At 33.2% G+C, this 22,986-nt stretch overlaps 1 protein-coding gene and 1 pseudogene across 2 annotated transcripts; one reads left to right on the top strand and one right to left on the bottom strand.

Moving 5' to 3' along the window:
* Nucleotides 1-588: 588 nt before the first annotated feature.
* LOC101499823 (thaumatin-like protein 1) lies at nt 589-1,270 on the top strand (annotated as a pseudogene).
* Nucleotides 1,271-1,745: 475 nt separating this feature from the next.
* Nucleotides 1,746-22,645, bottom strand: LOC101496366 (callose synthase 2-like). 2 transcript variants are annotated; one of them, XM_004488397.3, is made up of 43 exons: nt 22,410-22,645; nt 21,706-21,941; nt 20,761-20,861; nt 20,363-20,481; nt 20,101-20,194; nt 19,848-19,958; nt 19,033-19,149; nt 18,855-18,947; nt 18,654-18,745; nt 18,412-18,538; nt 17,716-17,853; nt 17,548-17,624; nt 17,365-17,464; nt 17,157-17,279; nt 16,938-17,055; nt 16,071-16,405; nt 15,359-15,411; nt 15,207-15,267; nt 14,462-14,543; nt 14,331-14,380; nt 14,155-14,241; nt 13,457-13,591; nt 11,146-11,240; nt 10,604-10,688; nt 10,349-10,509; nt 10,129-10,252; nt 9,945-10,042; nt 9,588-9,717; nt 9,327-9,478; nt 8,961-9,070; nt 8,216-8,335; nt 8,013-8,081; nt 7,714-7,903; nt 7,460-7,616; nt 6,693-6,812; nt 6,492-6,610; nt 6,296-6,379; nt 5,389-5,501; nt 5,069-5,298; nt 3,910-4,710; nt 3,755-3,805; nt 2,812-2,997; nt 1,746-2,360 (listed from the first exon to the last, which is right to left on the bottom strand). In XM_004488397.3, exons 2-43 carry the CDS (start codon nt 21,890-21,892, stop codon nt 2,115-2,117), a joined length of 5,841 nt encoding a protein of 1,946 aa, XP_004488454.1. In that variant the 5' UTR covers nt 21,893-21,941; nt 22,410-22,645; the 3' UTR covers nt 1,746-2,114. The 2 variants fall into 2 exon arrangements, with proteins under 2 accessions (XP_004488454.1, XP_012575486.2); XM_012720032.3 differs by lacking the exons at nt 18,412-18,538; nt 18,654-18,745; nt 18,855-18,947; ... (5 more) ...; nt 21,706-21,941; nt 22,410-22,645 and adding an exon at nt 18,115-18,219.
* Between the last annotated feature and the right edge of the window lie 341 nt (nt 22,646-22,986).

Below are 22,986 nucleotides of genomic sequence, written 5' to 3' on the forward strand. Positions count from 1 at the left end.
AAAAATCAGTTAGTTTCTTGATGTTTTTAAAAAATTGCAAATTAACATTCCTTTTGCAAAAGCACTAGAGGAGATGCCGACATACACCAAGTTCATGAAGGAGATTCTGTCAAAGAAAAGAAAAATCAGCGGTGAAACAGTGATGCTTACCGAATAGTGTAGTGTTATCCTACAGAAGAAGTTGCCACCTAAGCTCAAAGATCTTGGAAGCTTCTTTATCCATTGCGCTATTGGGAATACAACTTTTGGGAAGGCCTTGTGTGATCTTGGGGCTAGTGTGAGTCTTATGCCCCTTTCCATATACAAAAATTTAGACATTGAAAGAGTTAAAGACACACAACTGATGTTACAATTTGAGTATGGCTTAATGAAATATCCATATGGAGTGGTGGAAAATGTGTTGGCCAAAGTGGATAAGTTCATTTTTCCAGTGGATTTTGTGGTACTAGACATCGAAGAGGACGGCGACATTCCTTTTATCTTGAGGAGACCATTCTTAGCAATAGGGTGAGCTATGATTGATGTGATGGATGACACCTTAACTTTAAAGGTAAATGAGGAAACCGCCACTTTCAATATTCTAAAGTGATGAAGACATTTCCAACCTGTGGAGACATTAGCAATGTAGATGGATTCAATGTTCCCATGTCTCTAACACCACAAGGTGGGAGTGGTGACTGCAAAACTTCTAGTTGTCCCGCAAACATCAATGATGTGTGTCCTTCAGAGCTTCAAGTGGTAGGTTCTGATGGGAGTGTGATTGCTTGTAAGAATGCTTGTTTGGCTTTAAATCAAGATCAATATTGCTGTCGTGGAGATTACAATACTGAAGAAAAATGTCCACCCACAAACTGTTCTATGATTTTTGAGAACCAATGCCCTGATGCTTATAGTTATGCTTATGATGATAAGAGCAGCACCACTTTCACTTGTTTCACAAACCCTAGCTATGCTATTACCTTTTGCCCTGCAACTTGAATTCCATGGCCCAAAATATATGCATTAACTTATGTATGTGTCTAAAATAAAATAAGTGCGTCACAAACATACATGCACACACAAACTTTTGTGGTATAGTATGAACCACAAATATGAATTGAAAATTTAGTGTTTTTAATTATTGTATTTTTTTTAATATTTCTTTGATGTTGATGAATATATCATTTGGGCCTTTCTCTTAATGTCACGAGCTGCAAATGATTTTATCATTTGTGTTAGTATCTCTAATGAACGTTGTAAAAGCTACACTAATATACAAAAGGTTTTTTAAACAGGTAAAATTGATTTTGTTTGTTTTTTTGGAAAATGAATCGATGTGAAAACTTTCGCTAAAGATGTGATTTTGTTAACCAAAATAACTGTTACATAGGTACAATTTATGTAAAAAATTGTGACAATAAGTGATGTGAAAGTCAAACTTTTATATTGGTATAATCATAATTGAAGTAAAAGGCTTTTTACATTGGAAATATTTATAATCTGTGAAAGTAACAAAAATAAACACAAATGAATGTAGTTCGAAAAAAATCTCTTAAAATCTGTCAAAAACATTTTCTAACAAAAAGTATATAACTTGGCCAGACAATAAGAATTTTATAAATCATGTTTGAAAAAATATAACATTCGGATATTCAAATCATTTGACCGGATGCAGAAAAAGAAAGATAAAACACAAAAATTATATTGGTTCACTATCATATGATAATTACCTCTAATCTCTTCTAAGACTGTTTTTTCACAATTAATTAGTCTGATTTGAAAGAAATTTATATTTGAGATGTTACAAAAGCCTGTGTAATTCATAGGTTAGAGCCTTTCTGAGCTAAAACAACTTCCAACTTGTTATCAATACTAAAGCATATAGTGTACCAAGTTGTACAACATGTACAAAATGGGCTGATTGTAAATACTTATATACAAACATTTTAATATCTTTCACTATCATCCAACCATGTGTGTCACATTATTAAAAAGAATTTGATTTAGGTGACCAACTTTTGAAGTCAAAAGAGTTTTAATAATGTGACAACATGTGACTGAATTTTAATAATGATAACAATAATTTATCAAAATGAAACATTATATACAATTGGATGTAGACTGTTGGTTTATAATCATTCTTTGCTGTTGGCGCGATCCCTTCTTTGTCCACCAAGAATACGAGAAATCTGTAAACCTCTACTGAAAGCTTGGTTGAAAAGCATTCTTGTTTGAAACTCTGAAACAAAAGGGAACCATGCCAAGAAAGCTACTGGTGTGAAGAGAAGCAAGCCCATTATTACTTCATAACCGCGCGCAAGTGCTCGAACTGACCCCCAAAATCCTGTTTTTGCAAGGAGTGGCCTACAAGCTTGTGCAATCTTTTGGAAAAACAAGAGAAGAGAAAATGTAATAAGAGCTACAAACTTCTTAGTAAGCACTTGTAGATAAAGGAATACTAATAGAATCTTGTAAATCGCAATAACTACAAGTTTTTTATCAACAGTTTCTCCTATAAGTTGATATTAGACCTGCATATCAAATCTTTTGAAAAAAGTTCTCCCATTTAACTTTCTTCATAAACATCTTTAAGCTTATCAGGACATTTTTAGATGGTCGCCAACGTAAATTTATTTTAGTTATAACGTTCTTACAAGTTATAAGCTAATCTAAATTGGGCCTAAATGCTCAAACAGGACTGAGACTAGAAATATTAAGCTATCACTTTAGATTAGTTAGAAGCTAATCAAAATTACCCTTTTCATAGAATTTGACAAAAGAAAAATAAAACATGAACAGAATGCAATTAAAGAGAAGAAATTTTTTACTGACCAGCAGCATTCCCCAGCCTGTAGGCATGACAGCTAGAATGCAAACTATTATGTCCTTAATTGTCATCTTAGCGACTGCGATTAATATTATAAGGATGGCAAGGAATGTTATAAAAATAGATCCCTCAATCAATCTAAATACAAGCTGGAAGTCTGCACTGAGACGACGCCTGCCAACAGATATACCCTGCAAAATGCAACAGATATATAGAAAGGGTTAATTTATTGTGAAACTATACAAACTCAGATAAATATGTCAACACTATCATGCTTAATAGAACAAAGAGGGTGATGACCTTAGAGGTTGATGAGTTGAAAAGATAGCATTGTGCATGGATGAGCTTCCACTACACCAATTTTCTATATACTACTTTTATCCTTATTTATAAGCATCTTTAGCACTTTTAATATATATCAAGAAAAGTAGTTAGTGTATTTATTGTGTCCATTTTATGTATTAACATTCCTAAAATATCCTTTCCTATATAGACGCGTTTAGCGTTAGCTTTGCATCTTCCAATGCACTTAGTGGTATTAATTAAGGGTACGTTTGGAAAAAATAATAAATGCATCTAGTAATTTGAAATAAGACATATACTTAAGGGACACATTTTTTTCCAAAAGGTGCTTATATATAGAGACAGCAGGTAGTAATATTAACAATAGAAGTGTATCAAATGGTAACTCAAGGGCAGTTAAAACTTTTACATGGTGAAAATTTTGGTTTCATCTTACTATTAATGATGTTCAAGTAAAATAATGCCTGGAACTCTAATATAGTTCATAAAAAAAACTTCATTTTAGCTGTTTAACATAATGATTATCATTATATTAAACAGCTAAAATGAAGTTTTTTATGAGCATAATTAATGATTACACCTAAAATGAATAAAGGATTACACCTAAAATTTCAAGATGCAAAACATAATGATTTGAATTCTCACCTTCATTAAACCCAATATCAAAATGATTATCATCCATGAAATACCATAAACCTGTAATCCAATAGTAACTGCAGTTAAATTCATATCCCAGTTGCTAGGGTCATGAACAGCCAAATAAGCATTCCTAAGGAGAACTATATGAGAAAAGCACTTACCAGAACACTTTTATTCGTATCAGTGGTGATTGAAAGGTGATATACAAGTCCATATTGATATATGAAAAAACGGAGGGCTAGTATTATCTCAGTAGCAATACCACGCATTCCAGAATGCTGGAGATGCTCGTGCTCCTTTTCCCACCACGACTCCCAACTTTTTGCAGGAGGTACCCCGATACCTCCACGGTTGCTTATCCATTTATGCCAATCTGTCCAATCATCAAGTATCTTCTGCCACTCAAATCCCGATGGATTGAAAAGGAAAGGAGCGAAAAGCCATGTCCCTGCCATGAACCATATGGTTATCGTAATTAAAATATACGCAACCACTCCTCTGTATGCATGGCCAAATATATGGTAGACAACAAGCAGAATCACTAATTCAATTCCCTTGACAAAATGACTCCGAGAATAGAGCCTGTAATTATCAGCAAACTTTGCATGGAACACCACGAAACCGCGACCAGTGCCTCTGTACTGTGCACCTCCATGAAGCAATGTCCTTCCATAATAATGTGTTTTTGTTCCAAGAGAAAATGTGAAAAATACAGGAGCCAACTGAATTTGCATTAGAACAAATTCACTAAACGCCTCACGGAACCCTTTCTCCAAACCAATTTCCATCAACATAGGTAAGGCCAACAAAAATCCAATTTGCACAACAGATTGAGAGGCAAGAGCCACTTGAAGAGCTTTGTTTTCTCGAATAGCTCTCTGTTTGTTCAGCCCTTCTTCAAGTCCACTAAGGGCGAGATAGAGGCGGCCATAAAGGAATATATAAACTGTGAGGACAGTAAGCTGTCAAAAGAAAAGTCAGTATGTATTATCAATTACTACCTCTGTCTCTAATTATAAGCACCCTTTGAAAAAAAAATTGTTCCTAAATATAAGCACCCTTTCAATTTACTAGGTGTATTTATTATTTTTCCAAACATACCCCTTATTAATACTACTAATTTGTCTTAGGAATATGAAAAGTCAAATTTAACACATTTAAATACAAAGATTATTTAAGGAACATTAACACATAAAATGAACACATTAACTACCCTACAAACTTTCCTTAATAAGAGTGAAAAAAGCAATGGATGCTTATAATAAGGGACAGAGGTAGTATATTCATAGATATAACAAGGAAAGAAGATCCTTAGTATACCAGAGTACTGAAATAGAAGCCAACGGTGGTGAAATAACAAGATAACATTCGGAAGAAATCAAATCGGTGTCCAAGCCTGTATATGTCCCTACTCATTGTCTGTTCACCATTCCCATTAGCTATCTTTGCCTCAAACATTGATATCTGGTTAAGACCCACATCCCTTCCTTTACCGACTTGTATGTACTCATGATGAGTGACATTTCCTTCACGCAACGTAGAATTGAAACCTGCAGCTCATGGAGAAAATTATGCTACTGATACTTAAGCGAAATAGAAACGAGTTATGCACATACAGAAAGAGAAACTAGAGCACATGCCTGCAAATATATCCTCACTCAAGTTGACAACCTTAGAAGCCTTGCTTACACCACCTCTTGTTAGGTGGAAAAGTCTATCAAACACATCTGGGTGGCCATAATGGAACCTCACTCTGAATGAAAAAGCACAAAAACATTACTAAGAACTTCATATAATAATGAATTTGAAAAACATCTCTTATTACATGCTCAGGAAATTTATGAAACCTTCAGAAAATAGAACTCGCCGAGAAATGGATCAGTGAAACGATCCACTAACATAATCACACTTTTAATTTTACATATTCATGCTACAGAAAAGTACGTAAAAAAGAACCAACATGATGTGACACAAGTTGTAGATACTTAGATCCCTTGACCAAAATGGGCAACGGTTTGACCTCTAGTCGGTAAGTATGAAAAAACATATGTTGAGAGAGGTCAACTCCTAAAATAAATCTCAGCTGCCTCGAGATATTATTCTCTGCAGTTGCGTGCAGGGGATGCCTTGTTTACCCAAAAAAAATACCTAAAAAAGATGACCACGGACTATGGCTAGCCCTATTTGGTTTTTATAAAATTAAACTAAATACTCTATTCTTATTGTTTAAGTCTTATTGTCCTTATGCTATTAGTGAGTTGAATTGAAACTATTTGTCATATAACCTAGATTATTAGTATGAAATGACTAGGAGTGTAAGTTTAAAATTTTGCATCACACCTCATTATTTATGACTCATCAAACCAGTTTATTTCATGTGAGTTTACCAGGTCAAACCCGATTCACCCAAGTCAGTGCAACAACGTTTCAACACGCGTTTCTACTTGTTTTTGCTACCTAAAATCGTATAACCGTACGATTCCATGAGTTAACACTTGATTTTAACAACTTTGATTACTAGCATCGAGGTATTAAAAAAATACTTACTTTAGGGGGTTAGCCAACAATCTTTGTCCAATTGTCACAAAACTGGTTTCCTGATTGGACATAAACCATGCAAGCGATGAAACACTGCAAGAAACATAAGGGAGATAAAAAAATTAACAGCAGCGTCTATTCATAGATTTTAGCTTATATAAAAAATGACAATGGAAAACACAGAAATTGATACAACAAATCATACCTGCCAGTAAAAATATGCTCTCTGAGTCCAAGGATCGTTGGATATCTGGGACCACCGTGTTTCTTAAGAAATTCTTGCAGCAAATTCCTCATTTTGAAAGCTTCTTCCATATAGTTATCCTGTTACACAAATGCTTAGCTATCATAATTTTTGCATAAGCTGGATTTTTCTTCTTTCTTCTGTAAACAAATAATGTAAGACCTGATTCATATCAATTGTTTGCAAGCCTTCCCCTCGTGTGAAAATGATCGCGTGGTTTTGGTTTTCTGGCTTCCCCTCACCCAATATTGCAGGCCCAGGAAGCTTTATTCTGTAAATTACCTAACCAAAACAACAAAATGACAAATTGGAATTCATCGCTTAAGGGAATATACATTGTACTTGAATATTTCTTCTTTAGGTACTGCAATTAAAATAATATTTGAGAAAAATCTAACCATCAAGAATTTGTTTGATCATTTTCCATAATACTCTCTCTTGACGCATTATAAGTGTCTCATTTGGGATTGTGCACGGTTCTTAAGACAATGATTAGTTGTGTTGATTTCAATGATAAATGAGTTTCGTTTACTAAAATACTCTTATTAATAGTTGTTGGTGGAATAGTTAGATAAGTTGAGATACAATAAATAAGGGTATATTAATGGAATAAAGTAATTAATGTTTAATTGATATGATAAAGAGACAAATAATATGAGACAAAGGGAGTAAGTAATAAAAATACTAGAAAAAAGACTATTTTTATTATCTTTTCATCTTAACAGGAAAGATGTCATGAATTGCAAGATGCCAGATGATTGTGTTGAGATTGTGGAGACTCCTGTGTGTGCTTCCCTGAATTTGGATTATTATTTAGTTCTGATATTTAAAAAGTAGGTTTTAGTGTATAACTATATGCATAACTTTCATCCATTGCAATTAATTAAATTCGGTTTTCATAATTTCAGGAATGGTCTTTGACACAATACCTGGTCTAAATTTTGAACTGCTTCAGATGAATCAATTGATTTGGTCGGTAAAGCAGCTTTGGCTAGTGCCGAATAATAGACCTTGTCTATTTTTCGGGAAGAATCCTTGCTAGGTTCTTCAACCTCATCAATATAAGCAACTCGAAGAGACGGATACCTGCAATTATAACAAATTATAACATTAGTACCATACTGTAACAGGACAGTGTTTGCATAAATAATAACAAGTAACAGGGTTGTCTTGAGAGACTTACTTAGTCATGAGCTTTAAAATTTCTTTGGCCCTAGAATCACCAGATCGCTTGTGAATACTATATTGTTGACATGACACCACATACGTGAACTTCATGTCAGCTAATGATTGACATTGTGTCCACAGCGACCGTTCACTGGTCGGATTTTCCTTACTCTCTAGTTCTGCAGCCTTGTAACCTTTCATTAATTCTGTATATGAAATGACAGCATTTAGTTCAGCCGTATAATAAGGTAATTGTTTACAACATTAATCACCCCCCTTCACTCTCTCTCCTTCAATGAATCTTTCTCCACGTACCTTCATCCTTCGCCATATCAAGAAAAGCCTGTAGTTCCAATGCTTGTCGAAAATACATCATTCCTCGGACTTCGCTTGGTGAGAGTTAAGAGAAAATGCAGAGAAGACACTCACAATTATACAATGCAAAATATAACATCAAATTACATATCTAATATGTAGAAATATCATCAGAGGGAGAAGATCGAAGAAGCAATTTGTACCAGTTTTGGTCAATGTCTGGCCTCTGTATGATGCCCATAAACGTAGTTCTTCTTCTAACTCTCCTCTGAGTTTCTCATCACTCTTACAATCAAATCGTTGAAGGAAGTTTTTCCATTCATCTGAATTAAATTGTGATCAGAAGCAAGAGTATATTACAAAATTGTACAGAAAGTAGTATGAAAGGAATACAGTACACCATTTCACGAGTTAATATTGCAAAAAACCGAAGCAAACATAAACAACTAATTTTTTTTGGTTCTGATTTCTTTTCTCCCAAAAACCAAACCAAACTGAACCATTACACCCCTAATTACGGGGGCACAAGTTGTTGACAATGTGGGTATTGATTCCACTAAATTTAACAATTTTTATATTTCCATAGTAGTATACTAGTATTTTCCCACTGTTCCCATAATTATTCAAACTAAGAATCCAAAATGGGATGGATGACTAAATTTGAAAGAAAAATATGAATCCCAGCAATTTCTACAGTGGTTTTACCTGACATACTAGCCACGTTGACTTTTAAGATTCTGTTTGTGCCTACATTAGTCTTCAAACTAAAATATAAGTTAAAGCAGCATTTGATTTTAGTACAAGGTAATCTTTTACTACATTTCTTGACTGGATGCACACTACAGTTATATATATAACAACCACTCTTAGACTCTTTCTTATATAACAACTTAAGCGTTTTTAGGTCAAGCGGCTCTTTTCAAAGATATCTAGAGGAATCACGGAAACCTGGAAATATCTTTTGCAAGTAAAAGAGGATAGAGACTCCATCTTCGTTTGGCTCTTCCAGATGTTCTAGGGAGAAAAGAACCGGTTCATCAAAGTATGGCGTCAAGACACTACAAAGAAAGATATGCAATGTCAATAACATATTTTAGATGGAGTTTTTGTAAAGTACATGTATAATATTCATAGAGATTTTTAAAAATCAATTATATACCACTACTTTGAGATTTTCCAATAAAATGGTAAAATCCCAAAGTGGAGGGTTCCATTTAAATTTCATAAGCATGTTGAAAAAAGTATTATAGAGTGTGTCACATCACAGAATGATGCTCAAATATGTGAAGGAAAATGGAAATTGTTTGAGCTTACGAGAAGGACAGCATGTTCCGAACTTTGGGAGCAGATGGCATATTCATAAACAACGAATTACTGAAGAAAGATATACGCCTCTTAGCATCCAAGTTGGATGGTACATCCATAGCAGACTCTTTGACGGTAAGCAGTAAATGAAGCCTTTTTATCTGTGAAGATCAAAAAAGAATTTAAGGCGAAAAAATTACATCATTATGTAAATACAAACTAGTAACATAATAAAAGAGACATGAAAACACCTATAAATCTAAAACTTACTTTCTCTTGCCAAGCTTCAGTATCGGTTGTGACGGGAAACTGAAGTCTACCAAGAAACTGGTATTGTTGATCAAGGGGCGTCATCCTTTCATCTTTTCCCGAAGTCCCACCATGACTTGAATCTTGCATACTAACAAGCGAATTACAATGAGTTATTTATTACTAGGTTTTTATATTGGTCTTAATTCATCCTTATAAAACCAGTTTGTAAGGAAAGGTGTTCTCTCTTTATAAACTATGATTAGGCCTTATATCTATTAAATGTGGGACTTAAATTTTTCCCAATAGTTATAGTCCAAAATGATACAACTAGTCCGATTAGCATTAGCCAAGGACACAAAATTCCAAAGGACTTACCCCTCAACATCTCCTTCCATTATGTCTCTAGTCACAATCTCTAACATGTCAAGCAAGAGAATCACAATTTGATCCTTGACCTCCTTTCTGTTTTCCAGCTGAAGAAATAAACCAAATTTAGTTAAACTTCAAACTTCATTAAACACAAAAATGTAATATTTAAGTCTACAAAAAACAACATTACCAAACATTCAATCAGTTTAACAAAACGTTCATATAGATCAGGGAGAGCACCCAAATCCAGATCCCTCAGCAGCTCTCCTCTTTCAATGAGCTCGTCGACTCTTTGAAAAATATTCTGCATAACTCTTTGTTCATAAAAGGGTTTCGTACAAAGATCAGTATATATGAAACTTCATAAAACTTCTATTTTTTTATGTATATTTCACTTAACATGAACTTACATTTTCTCGCGTTCTCCTAGAACCAAGAAGTTAATAATATTTCTGAAAGAAGTATAGCATTCAAGAACAGCAGATTTCATGTACTTGTCCCTTGACAATCTTTTTTCCAGCTCCTGACTTTTCCCAAAACTGTCTTTGGCCATGGACACTGCTATTGGGATCTGTAGAACAAATACAAAGCTATAAATAAATTTAAGCAAGATAATGATTATTCTTTAACAAACTCACAGAACAATTGGACACAAATAGATGAACCTTGCTAGCAAGTAAGAACGGAGGCCACTGGATGAGGTTTAGAGAACGGTCGGCCCAATATGGTACGAGCATGAGGTCCATTTCCCTAAATATTTTATTGCAGTCAGACTTAGTAGCAACAAACCAAAAACACCTTTCGAAAACACAACAAAATCTTGATATTGTAATTATTTAAGGTTCACCATGAACAAAGAATTAGTACCTCTGTCCCTAAGTATAGGACCCCGTTAAGTAGATCACAAGAATTAAGAAAGTTGATAATAGTATTAAATTTTTATTAATTGATATTGTTTTTACAAGATTAGCCTTCAAGAGCGAGAGTATATGTTTCCATCATAGTATTGATTGTTGGTTGCAGAAAAATATGTAAAATAATTAGGGGTATATTGGTGAGAAATTAATGCATAGTCATATAAATTAATGCATGTGAAAATTCAAAGAGGATCTTATGAAAGAGACAAGAAATTTCCAAGAGGGTCCTATATATAGGCCTTAGGGATGGAGGTAGTACAACATTAGGAACTGCTTAGTCATAGTACTACCTGTTATCAATTAGGTCCTCCTCCCTCAAGCTAGTAATTATTTTGTTCCATAGCTGTGCAAATCTTGCAGCTTCCTTCTCTTTATCGGTTGAAACCTGCAACAACCGATTCTCATAGAATTAAATATATGTTGTCATGCTGATAAAGGAAGTGACATTAAACAGGAAACAAAATGCAAAACAGGTAGATCAGTAATTATATCAACAAAGTAAACAACAAAAGAAAATAATCAGTTGAAAAAAGAAAATCAGTATCCTGGCACATCACACAAGGACCTTTGAAAAATTGGAGTCCCTCCATAATTAATAGGACACCATAATCTAAGTAATCGTGATGATATCATAGCATGGTAAATCATTAATTAATGTGAACATTCCAAGGTCTTGTAACTAATTCTTGACTCTTTAGACTATCACATTCATCATACTACTAATATTTATCTTATTTTGAGATGAATCCACATTCTATCACTATACTTTCTCAACTCGTAGGCGAGAGACTGATACAATAAGGCACCAAAGGCAAGGACACCTTACAATAGTGTATTTTCTATAATCCAAGGATCGAACCTAGGACTAGGGGGATAATTAAGGGACCCAAACCCCTTCCACTTCAACCAATAAATGTTGCTACATCTATTTATTATATAAAATGGAACCTGTGTCAGGTTGGAGGAAGCAACAAACTTCATCTCCAAGAATGATAGAATGGGAATGGAAGTGAGTTCTTGTAAATTTCTCAGAAACAGTTATGAATCTAGAATTCCACAATATTTACCTACCCGTGTGTCATACATTACATTTTGCTACATCCATTAGCCTATTGTTTTCATGAACAAATAGTAATTATTATCATTATTATCATTATTATTATTATTATTATTATTATTATTATTATTATTATTATTATTATTATTATTATTATTATTATTATTATTATTATTATTATTATTATTACTATGATTATTATTATTATTATTATTATTATTATTATTATTATTATTATTATTATTATTATTATTATTATTATTACTATTATTACTATTATTATTATTGTTGTTGTTGTTATTATTATTAATTGTGCCAATTAGGTGTGTTTCTGTTTTAGAATAAAAATGGAAAGGAAGGGAGAATTCATTATTAGGAAGTTACCAAAGTGGTTATTGAGGAGGGAGGGAACCAAGCTCTCAAATCTTGGTGGAACTGAGTCTTGTTCCTTTTTCTTCTAGTGTTATTCCAATTCTGTCCGTGTGTAGTTTGTATAATTTGATTATGTTTGGAAATTCTCTTTCAAGAGAACTGTAAATAATATTCAGTATTATTATCCTAATTATTCGATTGGTAGAGGTTTCTATCATTATATTCTTGCTCTTGAATACAAGATGCATCTTTCGGGAGCCTAGAATATGATAACTCGTAGTTAAGTGTGTTTGACTTGAAGCATTTGTAGGATGGGTGGCCTTCTAGTAAGTTTCCATAAAGTGTGTGAGTGAGCCCAAAACACTTAAAAGACTCATATTGGTTTATAGAGACAGTCGATAATCTTAATAGGAATCTTGTAATGTTGAGTTAGGATTCAGATTTACAAGAAAGCTTATTCTCATACAGATTATAATGATGAAGATAAGTTTCATAACCTGATCAAATCTACGAGAGAAGGTGGCCTTCAGTTTATTATTATTATTATTATTATTATTATTATTATTACTATTATTACTATTATTATTATTGTTGTTGTTGTTATTATTATTAATTGTGCCAATTAGGTGTGTTTCTGTTTTAGAATAAAAATGGAAAGGAAGGGAGAATTCATTATTAGGAAGTTACCAAAGTGGTTATTGAGGAGGGAGGGAACCAAGCTCTCAAATCTTGGTGGAACTGAGTCTTGTTCCTTTTTCTTCTAGTGTTATTCCAATTCTGTCCGTGTGTAGTTTGTATAATTTGATTATGTTTGGAAATTCTCTTTCAAGAGAACTGTAAATAATATTCAGTATTATTATCCTAATTATTCGATTGGTAGAGGTTTCTATCATTATATTCTTGCTCTTGAATACAAGATGCATCTTTCGGGAGCCTAGAATATGATAACTCGTAGTTAAGTGTGTTTGACTTGAAGCATTTGTAGGATGGGTGGCCTTCTAGTAAGTTTCCATAAAGTGTGTGAGTGAGCCCAAAACACTTAAAAGACTCATATTGGTTTATAGAGACAGTCGATAATCTTAATAGGAATCTTGTAATGTTGAGTTAGGATTCAGATTTACAAGAAAGCTTATTCTCATACAGATTATAATGATGAAGATAAGTTTCATAACCTGATCAAATCTACGAGAGAAGGTGGCCTTCAGTCCTTTTTTCTTTTTCTCAATCTGATCCGTAGGAATCAAGCGAGCATTAAAAGCACCCGGAATTGAATCAAAGCGAGACCTCAGTAACTCCAATGTCCGAATCTGAAATCAGAATGAAAACAGTGACTTAAGTATTATAAGATCCATAGGTCCGCAGCCACTACAGCAGAAAAACCCACATGGCTTCCATTAGCATATTATTTTAAACAACATAGTTTGTGATTCAGTACCATGCACATACAACGGATATATATATATAGCATAAGAAATGAGAAATGAATTCAAAATTGCACTTTATCACTAGGAGGGGCAACGTTCACTTTAAATTGGAAAGTTAAATAAAACATAGCTATCTATATTGGCATGTGTTGTGTTAAGAAAATTCTTATTTAGAAAGAGTTTACTAAACAGATTTTGTTGTGAAATAAAAAATTAAAATTGAACGTTAAAGGACAATTTAACACTAGGACGAGAAATACAACAACAAAAACTAAGGCCTTCACCAAATAGGTAGAGGGACCATGGAAAGAGTAGTAAGATTCAATTTGTAAAATATTGAACAAAATATGACAGAACATGGAGAATATACAAAAATGGAAGATGGAAAATGCAAAAGTTTCCAAGCTACAAGGACTTCTTGACAACAACACACACAATAGACAAACCTCTCCCAAACGACGAAATGCACCATATATGCCTCCTACGATTGTAGAGAAGATAGCATACCAAATCTGTGTATCCATAAAGTAGACCTGCAAAGGGACACCTGATTGATTACCACAAATCGATAAACATGGCTTTAATATGATTAGTGAGGCATGCCACAGAAAGATAGACGTACAAGCATGATAGGACCCCATATAGCAATAACTACACCGATATTGTTTTTGGCTGCACATAGTATAAGATGATATCAAAAATAATCCCATATATGAACTGCATTTATTTTCATTTATTCCAAAAGAAATTTACCATGAGGGAAGAACTCATGCCAACTATAAACTGACACACGAGCATTCATGATGGCTTTTGTTGGCGCCACAAGAGGCTTAATCTGCAGTGCGGAGAAAATGAACCATATGAGTTAACAAACAAATAAAATCTCTGCACCTTTGTAGTTATAGAAGAACAGTTCTGAAACTTATTTATGACTTCATAGATCATTTAGAGGCTCAGAGAACCAGACACACATATTTGTTTCTGATTAATATTATTCGTATATGCACATACTAATATTGATGCACACACAGAAATTGGGTGGAATGAACTTGTTGGTAGATGGAACTTAAATGGAAGAAATGGTTAAGTAAATAGGAAGATGAATAAAACATAAGAAAATAAAAAATAATAAGAAATATGGTTTCCAATTGAAGAAAGTAAAAGGTAAAATACTTTCATATTTTATTGCTACAGCCCTAAGCTGTTGATGTAGAAAAAGAAATTACAATAGTAATAATAACAGAACCATAAAATAAGAATAAACAAAATAATATAAAATAAAAGAGAATCAAAATCTAATTTTCCTTCATTCTTTGACACCAATAATTAGTCAATAAACATCTTCCATGCAAATAACAAATTATAGACTCACCATTGAAAGCCAGCATGAACACCTGGTGTTTTAAGTGTCACCAGCATTATACAAACACTTACATTGTAAACATTCATTCTAAGTGTCAAGAAAATAAAATGATATATTTGTGAATCAAATATTTACCTCAAGGTAGTAACTGAATGCTAACTTAGATAGAATTAGGAGAACCCAGAAAGTGGAGTACCTAGAAATTGCAACAGTTACAATTTAATCAACCAGAGGTGACCAGTGAATATGATCACTGATGATTTAAGAAAATAACTTGCTTCTCTTACTTGATCAGTGAAATTGGACCCTCTTGCATTCCTCTTCCAACAAAGAGCCGAGGCTGGAAATTGTTGAAAAAGAAGAACGAAATAAACAAGCTAATAAAAAGGTTTCAGTAGATCCCTGAAATATTTGGAACTTTTAAATAGATCACTGAACTAAACAAATTTGTAATAAGTTCCCTAAATTTGTAAGTAATTTATTATTAGGTTTTCAATTGGATCCTATACTTTTAAATACTTTGTAATTAGGTCCCTGAACTTGGGGACCCAAATACAGATTATTTTAAAGTTTAAGGACTTAATTAAATTATCTAAGAGTTTAGGAGGGACCTAATTATAAATTATAAATTATTTAAAAGTTCAAGACTTGATTAAGAAAATTGGTTTAGGGATCTAATTAAATATTTTCGATAGATTCATTGACTCGTTACAAACTTTTAAGTTTAGCGACCTATTTAAATATTCTCAAATAGTTCAGGGACCTACAGAATAATTAAACCTATTATACAAATAAAGCATAAAAACTAAAAATATGTTCTTTAAACTCATACACCAATAGTTTCAAATCATCTTTAAGAAAATATAAAAAATAAATATAAATCAAAATCTTAGAAGTACTTTGTAACGATGATAAAAAGGTATTAGTTCATAAGAAAGAGCCTATGTCATTATAAAATACAGAAACATAAATTCATAAACCAAATATGCTTCTTCTTACCTGGGACCACCACATCATGAGCTTTACAACACCATTGTTCGACCTCTCAAGATAACGACGAATGAATGGAAACAGGAATAACAATGCAGAGAGAATATTTGGAGATAAATAGATGAAGACAGCCAAAATGAACAAAGAAGGAGATCCTGAACCATTGCCAAACCAATTCTTTATGGTTTGTGCAAAACCAGATGGATTTTTCCAACTAAATGCATAAGTGACTGGTAAAATTATGACCCAAGCTGCGGCTGAAATAACTTTGAATATATATCGAAGCTTGACATGAAGTGACATGACATTCCTTGCTTTCCAACTCAGTACTATGTCAAGAAGCGCTGAGAAAGTATAAAAGGTATCTTAATCAAGTAGAAACATCATAAAGAACACATTATTGTTTGGCCATTGAACATCCAAATGAAAAAAAGGGATTTTTCAAACATACAAACAATATAGAATCACATGAATAAATACTTAGTAACTTTTGAATGAGATGCTACAATTGAAATAAAATCAAACATCAATAAAGGGGGATAAAAGGAAAGAGACTCCAACATCTTGTGAATTTTTTGAATAAGCATTCCATCATCTTATCTGATCTTGCTTCATTTATTCTTTAATAAGCCTTAAGTGTATCTCTCAATTTCATTTGTGTAACAAATTTAGTGATCTTTGTCTAGTTGATGATAAATTCCATTGCCATCAAAGCATATTATTTCTTCCCTACTCCAATCAACTACTTTCTTGTTTTTTCTTGGTGTATATCTAAAAACTATCTTTGAGGGTACAGTTCAACTGGATCAGAATTTATTTAACATGTTACAGAAGAAAAAACACACGGCAAGATGAACAGGTGTTGGTTTTATCTACCTTGTGCAAGCTTCAATATTGCAGCAGTTATGAAGATGCTGAGAACTTTCTTGAAAACATCGCCATCAAATACGGAGCCTAAATTTCCGGTGTCATTCCAAGCAATGATAATCATTGCCTTAATTAAAGAGTATAGTCAGTCCATCTCATTATAAAGAATTAATGCAGAATTAAGTGAATAGAGACTGTAAACCAAAAAACCAAATCAGGAACTATTACCTGTAAACATAGTATATAAAAGCTCCACATTCTGTCAAAACTTCTAAATACGTGCCAAAATGAGCGGATCTCAACAAAATTAACTTTTCCCATCCACCGTTCGCCAGCATAAGATTTGTTTTCCTGTTATCCAAAATCACGCGCAATTTGTTAGGGTAAGATCATCGACAGAGAAACAATCATGAGGCAAAAACACAATTTCCCATACCTCGTCTTTGTTACTTCCACGCTGCTCATGAGGCAAAGGCACAGAGAAGAACTCGGAATTAATACGCATAGGCCAACCTAGACGGAAACAATCAACTGACCTACAATTTGGGAACGATAATCTCTTTAATGATAAAAAACAATTATAATGGAAATCAGGCAGATAAAAAAGAAGAATTAATACCAAAAAAATTCGTTTAAATCATCATAGTTTCTCCAATGAGAATGCTTTGCTTTTCCTGCTTTACTCCTTACAGCTTCCTGCCATACGGAAAAATGCTAAATAGAACAAATAGAAAGCAAAATGTTGAAAGAAAACTAAAACAGTTCATAAGAAAGCAGAAGCACACACCTTGAAAATTGTATCATATATTGGTTTTATAACTTTCATCAGAAAGGCTTCATTTTCCCCACCATAGGCAGGCTTTACTGGTTCACCCGTCAGTGGACTAACATTCCCAGCTAACATCCCATACAACTCAAATGCCATCTAGGTAGGTAAACATAAAAATTTATGCTTAGATTCAGTTAATAATTTTCAAATTCGTAGCAAAGACATGCAAAGTGCTTAACACACATGGAAAGTAATTAAAAATATCTTATGTAGAGTATGCCAAAAGAACAAGTTTATATTAGATCATTTTAATAGAATTGAAGTGCACCACTACGGAGGGAAGAGCTTGAGAGCTTCTAAATATCTCTTCAGATTGAAGAAAGTCTTTTAATATTTTTTGCTTTAAATAATACTTACATGATGGTAGATATAACAAAGGCATTCTGGCATAAATCTCAAATTTGCAGCTTCTCCCCATATAAGAAGATATAGACCCATGTATAACAATTTGCGCTGTTGCATTTAAAGTGCTTAACACACATGGAAAGTAATTAAAAATATCTTATGTAGAGTATGCCAAAAGAACAAGTTTATATTAGATCATTTTAATAGAATTGAAGTGCACCACTACGGAGGGAAGAGCTTGAGAGCTTCTAAATATCTCTTCAGATTGAAGAAAGTCTTTTAATATTTTTTGCTTTAAATAATACTTACATGATGGTAGATATAACAAAGGCATTCTGGCATAAATCTCAAATTTGCAGCTTCTCCCCATATAAGAAGATATAGACCCATGTATATCAATTTGCGCTGTTGCATTGCCTGCTGAATGGTTGGCAACCTAAACATCATAAAAATAAAATTTTAAAAGAGCATATTACAAATTCCTAAATATCTACTTATGCCTAATTAAGGTGGTTTGAGGTTATTAATATATTAAGATATGAAAATCTCACCAAAGGCTACTTTTGCGGCCCAAATACTTGCACCACTTCTTGTAGCTTCTAAAGAGTTTCTTCATCACTTCATTTAAAGCACGGTCGTCCAACTAAATAGGAGAAATGAAATTTATAAAAAAACAATAAGTTTCAGTACATCTAAATCAGAAATAAGAGTCCAAGAAATAGTAATTGACAATAACAGAAACAAAAACGCACCTTGGGTTGTTGATCAGGTTTTGGAAATTGTCTTATATGTACATTTGCAAGCAAAAGAATCAAATGCTCCCTTTGATTTTCCACATTTCCCTTCTGCGTAAGCACAAGGAAATAATCTCAAAATAAAATACAAAAACCAAACGGTGGTCACTGGTCACGTATCAATTCGTGTCACTACCTGAAAACCAAACATCAGCTGAAGCCAATCCAGAATGTCTTCGTTTACTTTGATACCGTGATTCTTTGGCCAAGGCAAACCCCTAGTATTACGGAGTGCAGACACAGCAGCTTGAATCTGTCAAAGTATAAAATAAATGTAAGCAATCTAGGCAACGCTTCATTTACTTGAGGTGCTAGCTAGCTCAGTGGCAAAAGCTAGCCTGGTTACCTCAAGGTATTGAGTTCGAATCTCCTCGGGGACAGTTGTAAAATTGGTCATTAGTGTCACTTTGATTAATAAAAATTTCCCCTTTTCCCAATTTAAAAAAATAAATCTAGTCAACACTTCGAAAGAAATTCTAACATAAGTTATTCATCACATAAAAGTTGCAATGGTAAGTTGGTGCCAGGCTCGTAGTAGGTGAGTAAATTGTTAACTAAATACTATTTCGGTACACAATTATTGGGGCGTTTTGAATGTTAACTTCTTGTTGTGTAAGTCTATGAAGCACTGACATAGACATGTACATCGAATAACACACTGATATGTAGGCAACAGTAATAATTTAAGAAAATAGAAGTGATTGAATGTAACCATGTGTGTTGTGTCGAACATTGGCACATGTTAGACACCATCAATCCGAGTTGTCGGTGCTACATAGGTGTAAATAACAGAGGTAATTCCTTACCCCCTGAACTTGATATTTATAAGAACTCCGTTTTTGATTCAGTGATTCTACAGCATCTTTGCAAACTCAGGTAGAGGATGGTGATTAGGTAAACATTAACTTAAATGAAAATTGGATTAATTAGACGTAGTAAAAAAGAACAAACCTCCGGATATCTCATTATAGCCTCTTTCCCACTCTCCGGATCAAGGGGCAAAATATTATAAGGAGCATATAATTGCTTCTTTTCCTCAACCCTGGTATGAGCTTCCAAGATCTACAATGAAACATTGGAATGTAATAATCAAAGTTAAAAAAAAAGGAAGAATTTTGATATTATTCTATTTATTTATACTTCATTAGGTTACTAATAGACAGTGATAATGCAGAGATCTGAAGCAGCATAACACTTATTTTACCTCATCAGATACTTCTACAGCCTCTGTTTGATTAACTGCTTTCAAAACCTCAAACAAAACAGCAGCAGTTTGATATGCTTTTGTGAGCTGGGCACTGGAAAAGCATATGAAGTTAATGCCAGTATTTCCTTTTTTATTATGGATAAAATATACAAATCATATCATATTAACAGTAATTAGGAATATTCACAGATAATGTCTAATATAAGAGAGCTAAGTCAAGTCAGTGACAATTATTAATTGATTTAGAATATAAACTCACCGGTCCTTGTCAGCAGCATTCTGTAACGCTTGAATATACTTTTGGTAGTAATGTCGATAAAAGCTCTGCATTTCACGAGCATCACTCTTTGCTCTTCCCTCCAACGTTGTGTCATTTTCCTGTGAAGAATGTGAAAATACTTCCATATATTCAGATTTACAAAGAAAGACATTCAAATTTATGCTACAATATATGGGAAGTATTTGCTCTTTCTTCTTTTGTTGGTGTATTAATATACACAAAATAGAGAACAGTAAAGAAGCTATTAATATTCAGATTTAGATTCTCTTAATTGTGGAATTCATTGGTCAAGCGACGGAAATATCCTAAAGTGAATGAAAGTATAAGAGAACTAAACCAAATTCAGAAATTCATAACAAATAAAATCATAAGTTTACCTTTTCTAAACGTTGAAGAAGCGCTGTTTTGAATTGGCGAACACCACGCCCACTAGATGTGGGATCTAGTCTGTGAGCTTTTTCAAATGCGTAAAACCGACCTAATTACAAAATAGATAAGTGTGTTAGACAAAGAATATGCAAATCAAAGTTGGTGAAACATTTAATGTTGTGTGTGTCAAAATGTGAGACTAACATAATGTCCAAAAAGAATAACCTAAAGAAAAGGAGCATCGAAGTAAAAAGAACAACTTTTGGTCTTAACTCTTAACCCTCCCTGGGAACCAGAGGAGGAGACTCTGATAATCCAAAAGTTCAGCTGAGAGGTAGTGAAGTTTGACCAAAAATTGTTCTAGTCAGGGTCCAAAGTATAAAGAAAAAATTGCAACAAAGTGGTTTCACATTCAAAAGAAGTAAACATATAATGATTTCACAGTTCCTATTGTAATGCCTCTACATATCAAATCGCTTTTTTAAACAAACAACATAAATCAATGAATAACCAAATTTGGAGCTCTATAAAGAGAAGTTACCGGATGATCTAACCGATTAGAAAGAAAAATAATGAAACTAGAATTTCTATGTTAACCAGAACTTCCAATTATATTTTTAAAAGGAAAAAAAGTTACCAGGAATACATAATGCACTCATTACTATGAGTATCATTACAAAATAAAATGAAGCACTCATGCAAAGATAGGTTTAATTAAGACAACATATCAGGAAATTTTCTGCCTCAACACTCTAAACAATACTACACACTGCCATTTTAATACAATCGTCAGCAACCCTTCTAATCAAACCAAGAATCTAGCAACTTAAGTGATCAATCAGAACTTAAAATCACATTTATTTCCCTTTCTTAATGATTTTGTGACATGTTGTCAAATTTTGTGACACCCTTATATTTATACATTCAAAGAGAATATGTAAACATCAACTCACAAAGATAAGCAACTCTTTTATTGCTGGCTTCGACTTCATTAGCAACACGGAGAATAGGAGCTATCTCAACCAGCGAGGAAGGCACGACTTCACTGTCCAAGATGGGGTCCGCTCCTAAATTCCCCGCAGTCTGAGTCCGCAGTATCCGCCTCTGCGGTTGCTGCTCCGACCCCCTTCTATAAGACATCTTGTTACTTCAAATCAACAATCTATACCACTTCTAGCCTTTATAACTCCTACAAAAAATAAATAAATAAATCAAATATATTCAGTAAAATCATAATATAACAATTATAGAAAATTACTACTATAGTACACATCAGAAAACTGACCCTTCACAATTTTGTTGTATATATCACATGCCAACATCAGAATTCATAAGAGAAACACATATAAACTCAGTTAAGATTTGAAATGGAACAACCAAACAAAAAAGGGAGCATAAGATGCAACATTGAGTGTAAACTATACTATGCTAATGATCCAGATTGAAAAGAAATCATCTTCCATTGACAATAAATAGTTGAATTAAGATCCCTAAAACCTCACACAAACTATGTCTAAATAAAATTGGAGAAGAGAAATTGGAATAGAAACAAAATTCCCCAAAATCCCTGAATCTATGAATAATAAAAAACTCAAAAACTTGAAAGAAAAAAACATAAAGTCGTAATAATTATAAGAAAGCAACTTCAGAGACAAACCTCAAAAACCATGGATGAACATCTGTAAAAAAAAGCAATGAATAAAGTAAGAAATTTTGTTCAATTTTCCACTATCAGTGAGCAACAGCGAAAAGGAACAACTTTTAGATGAATCAAGATAAGGGCATCTAAAAGCATATATATGGAAGATCAAGTTTACCACTAAATTAATTATCAAAAATAGAAAAACATCTTTAAAAAATAATAAGAAAGGGTCCTCAAAAGTTCAAGTGTGAATAAAAAAAGAAGAAGAATAGTTTATAAGAAACGTAGAAAGTGAAACAAAAATAAATAAATAAATAAATAAATAAATAAAATAAATAAAACTTACAAGGTTGTTAGACTTGAATCATTTGATACTGTGAGAGTAAGAGAAAATGAGAGAGTGATGGTTGTTGTGAAGTAAGCTGAGTGAGTGTGTGATTGCTACCTACTCTTTCTCTCTCTACTTTCTCTCTCTACTTTCTCTCTCATGAATAATGAGCGAAGAAAGAGAGTAAATAGTAAATGTGGTTGACGCAATGCATTATGTGCTTTTTTTTTAATCGTTGTTTCAAGTCGGTGCTTTTTAAGCGGG

The sequence above is a fragment of the Cicer arietinum genome, chromosome 1 (genome assembly GCF_000331145.2).
Source record: "Cicer arietinum cultivar CDC Frontier isolate Library 1 chromosome 1, Cicar.CDCFrontier_v2.0, whole genome shotgun sequence".
Classification (NCBI taxonomy): domain Eukaryota; kingdom Viridiplantae; phylum Streptophyta; class Magnoliopsida; order Fabales; family Fabaceae; genus Cicer; species Cicer arietinum.

Coding starts and splice junctions, on each gene's coding strand:
- LOC101496366 (XM_004488397.3), bottom strand. CDS start 21,892: ATGTCTTATAGAAGGGGGTCGGAGCAGCAACCGCAGAGGCGGATACTG. Junction 10,510..10,603: donor CGTTCTTACTTGCTAGCAAG/GTTCATCTATTT, acceptor TTTGTTCTACAG/ATCCCAATAGCAGTGTCCAT. Junction 3,806..3,909: donor ATACGAATAAAAGTGTTCTG/GTAAGTGCTTTT, acceptor ATTGGATTACAG/GTTTATGGTATTTCATGGAT.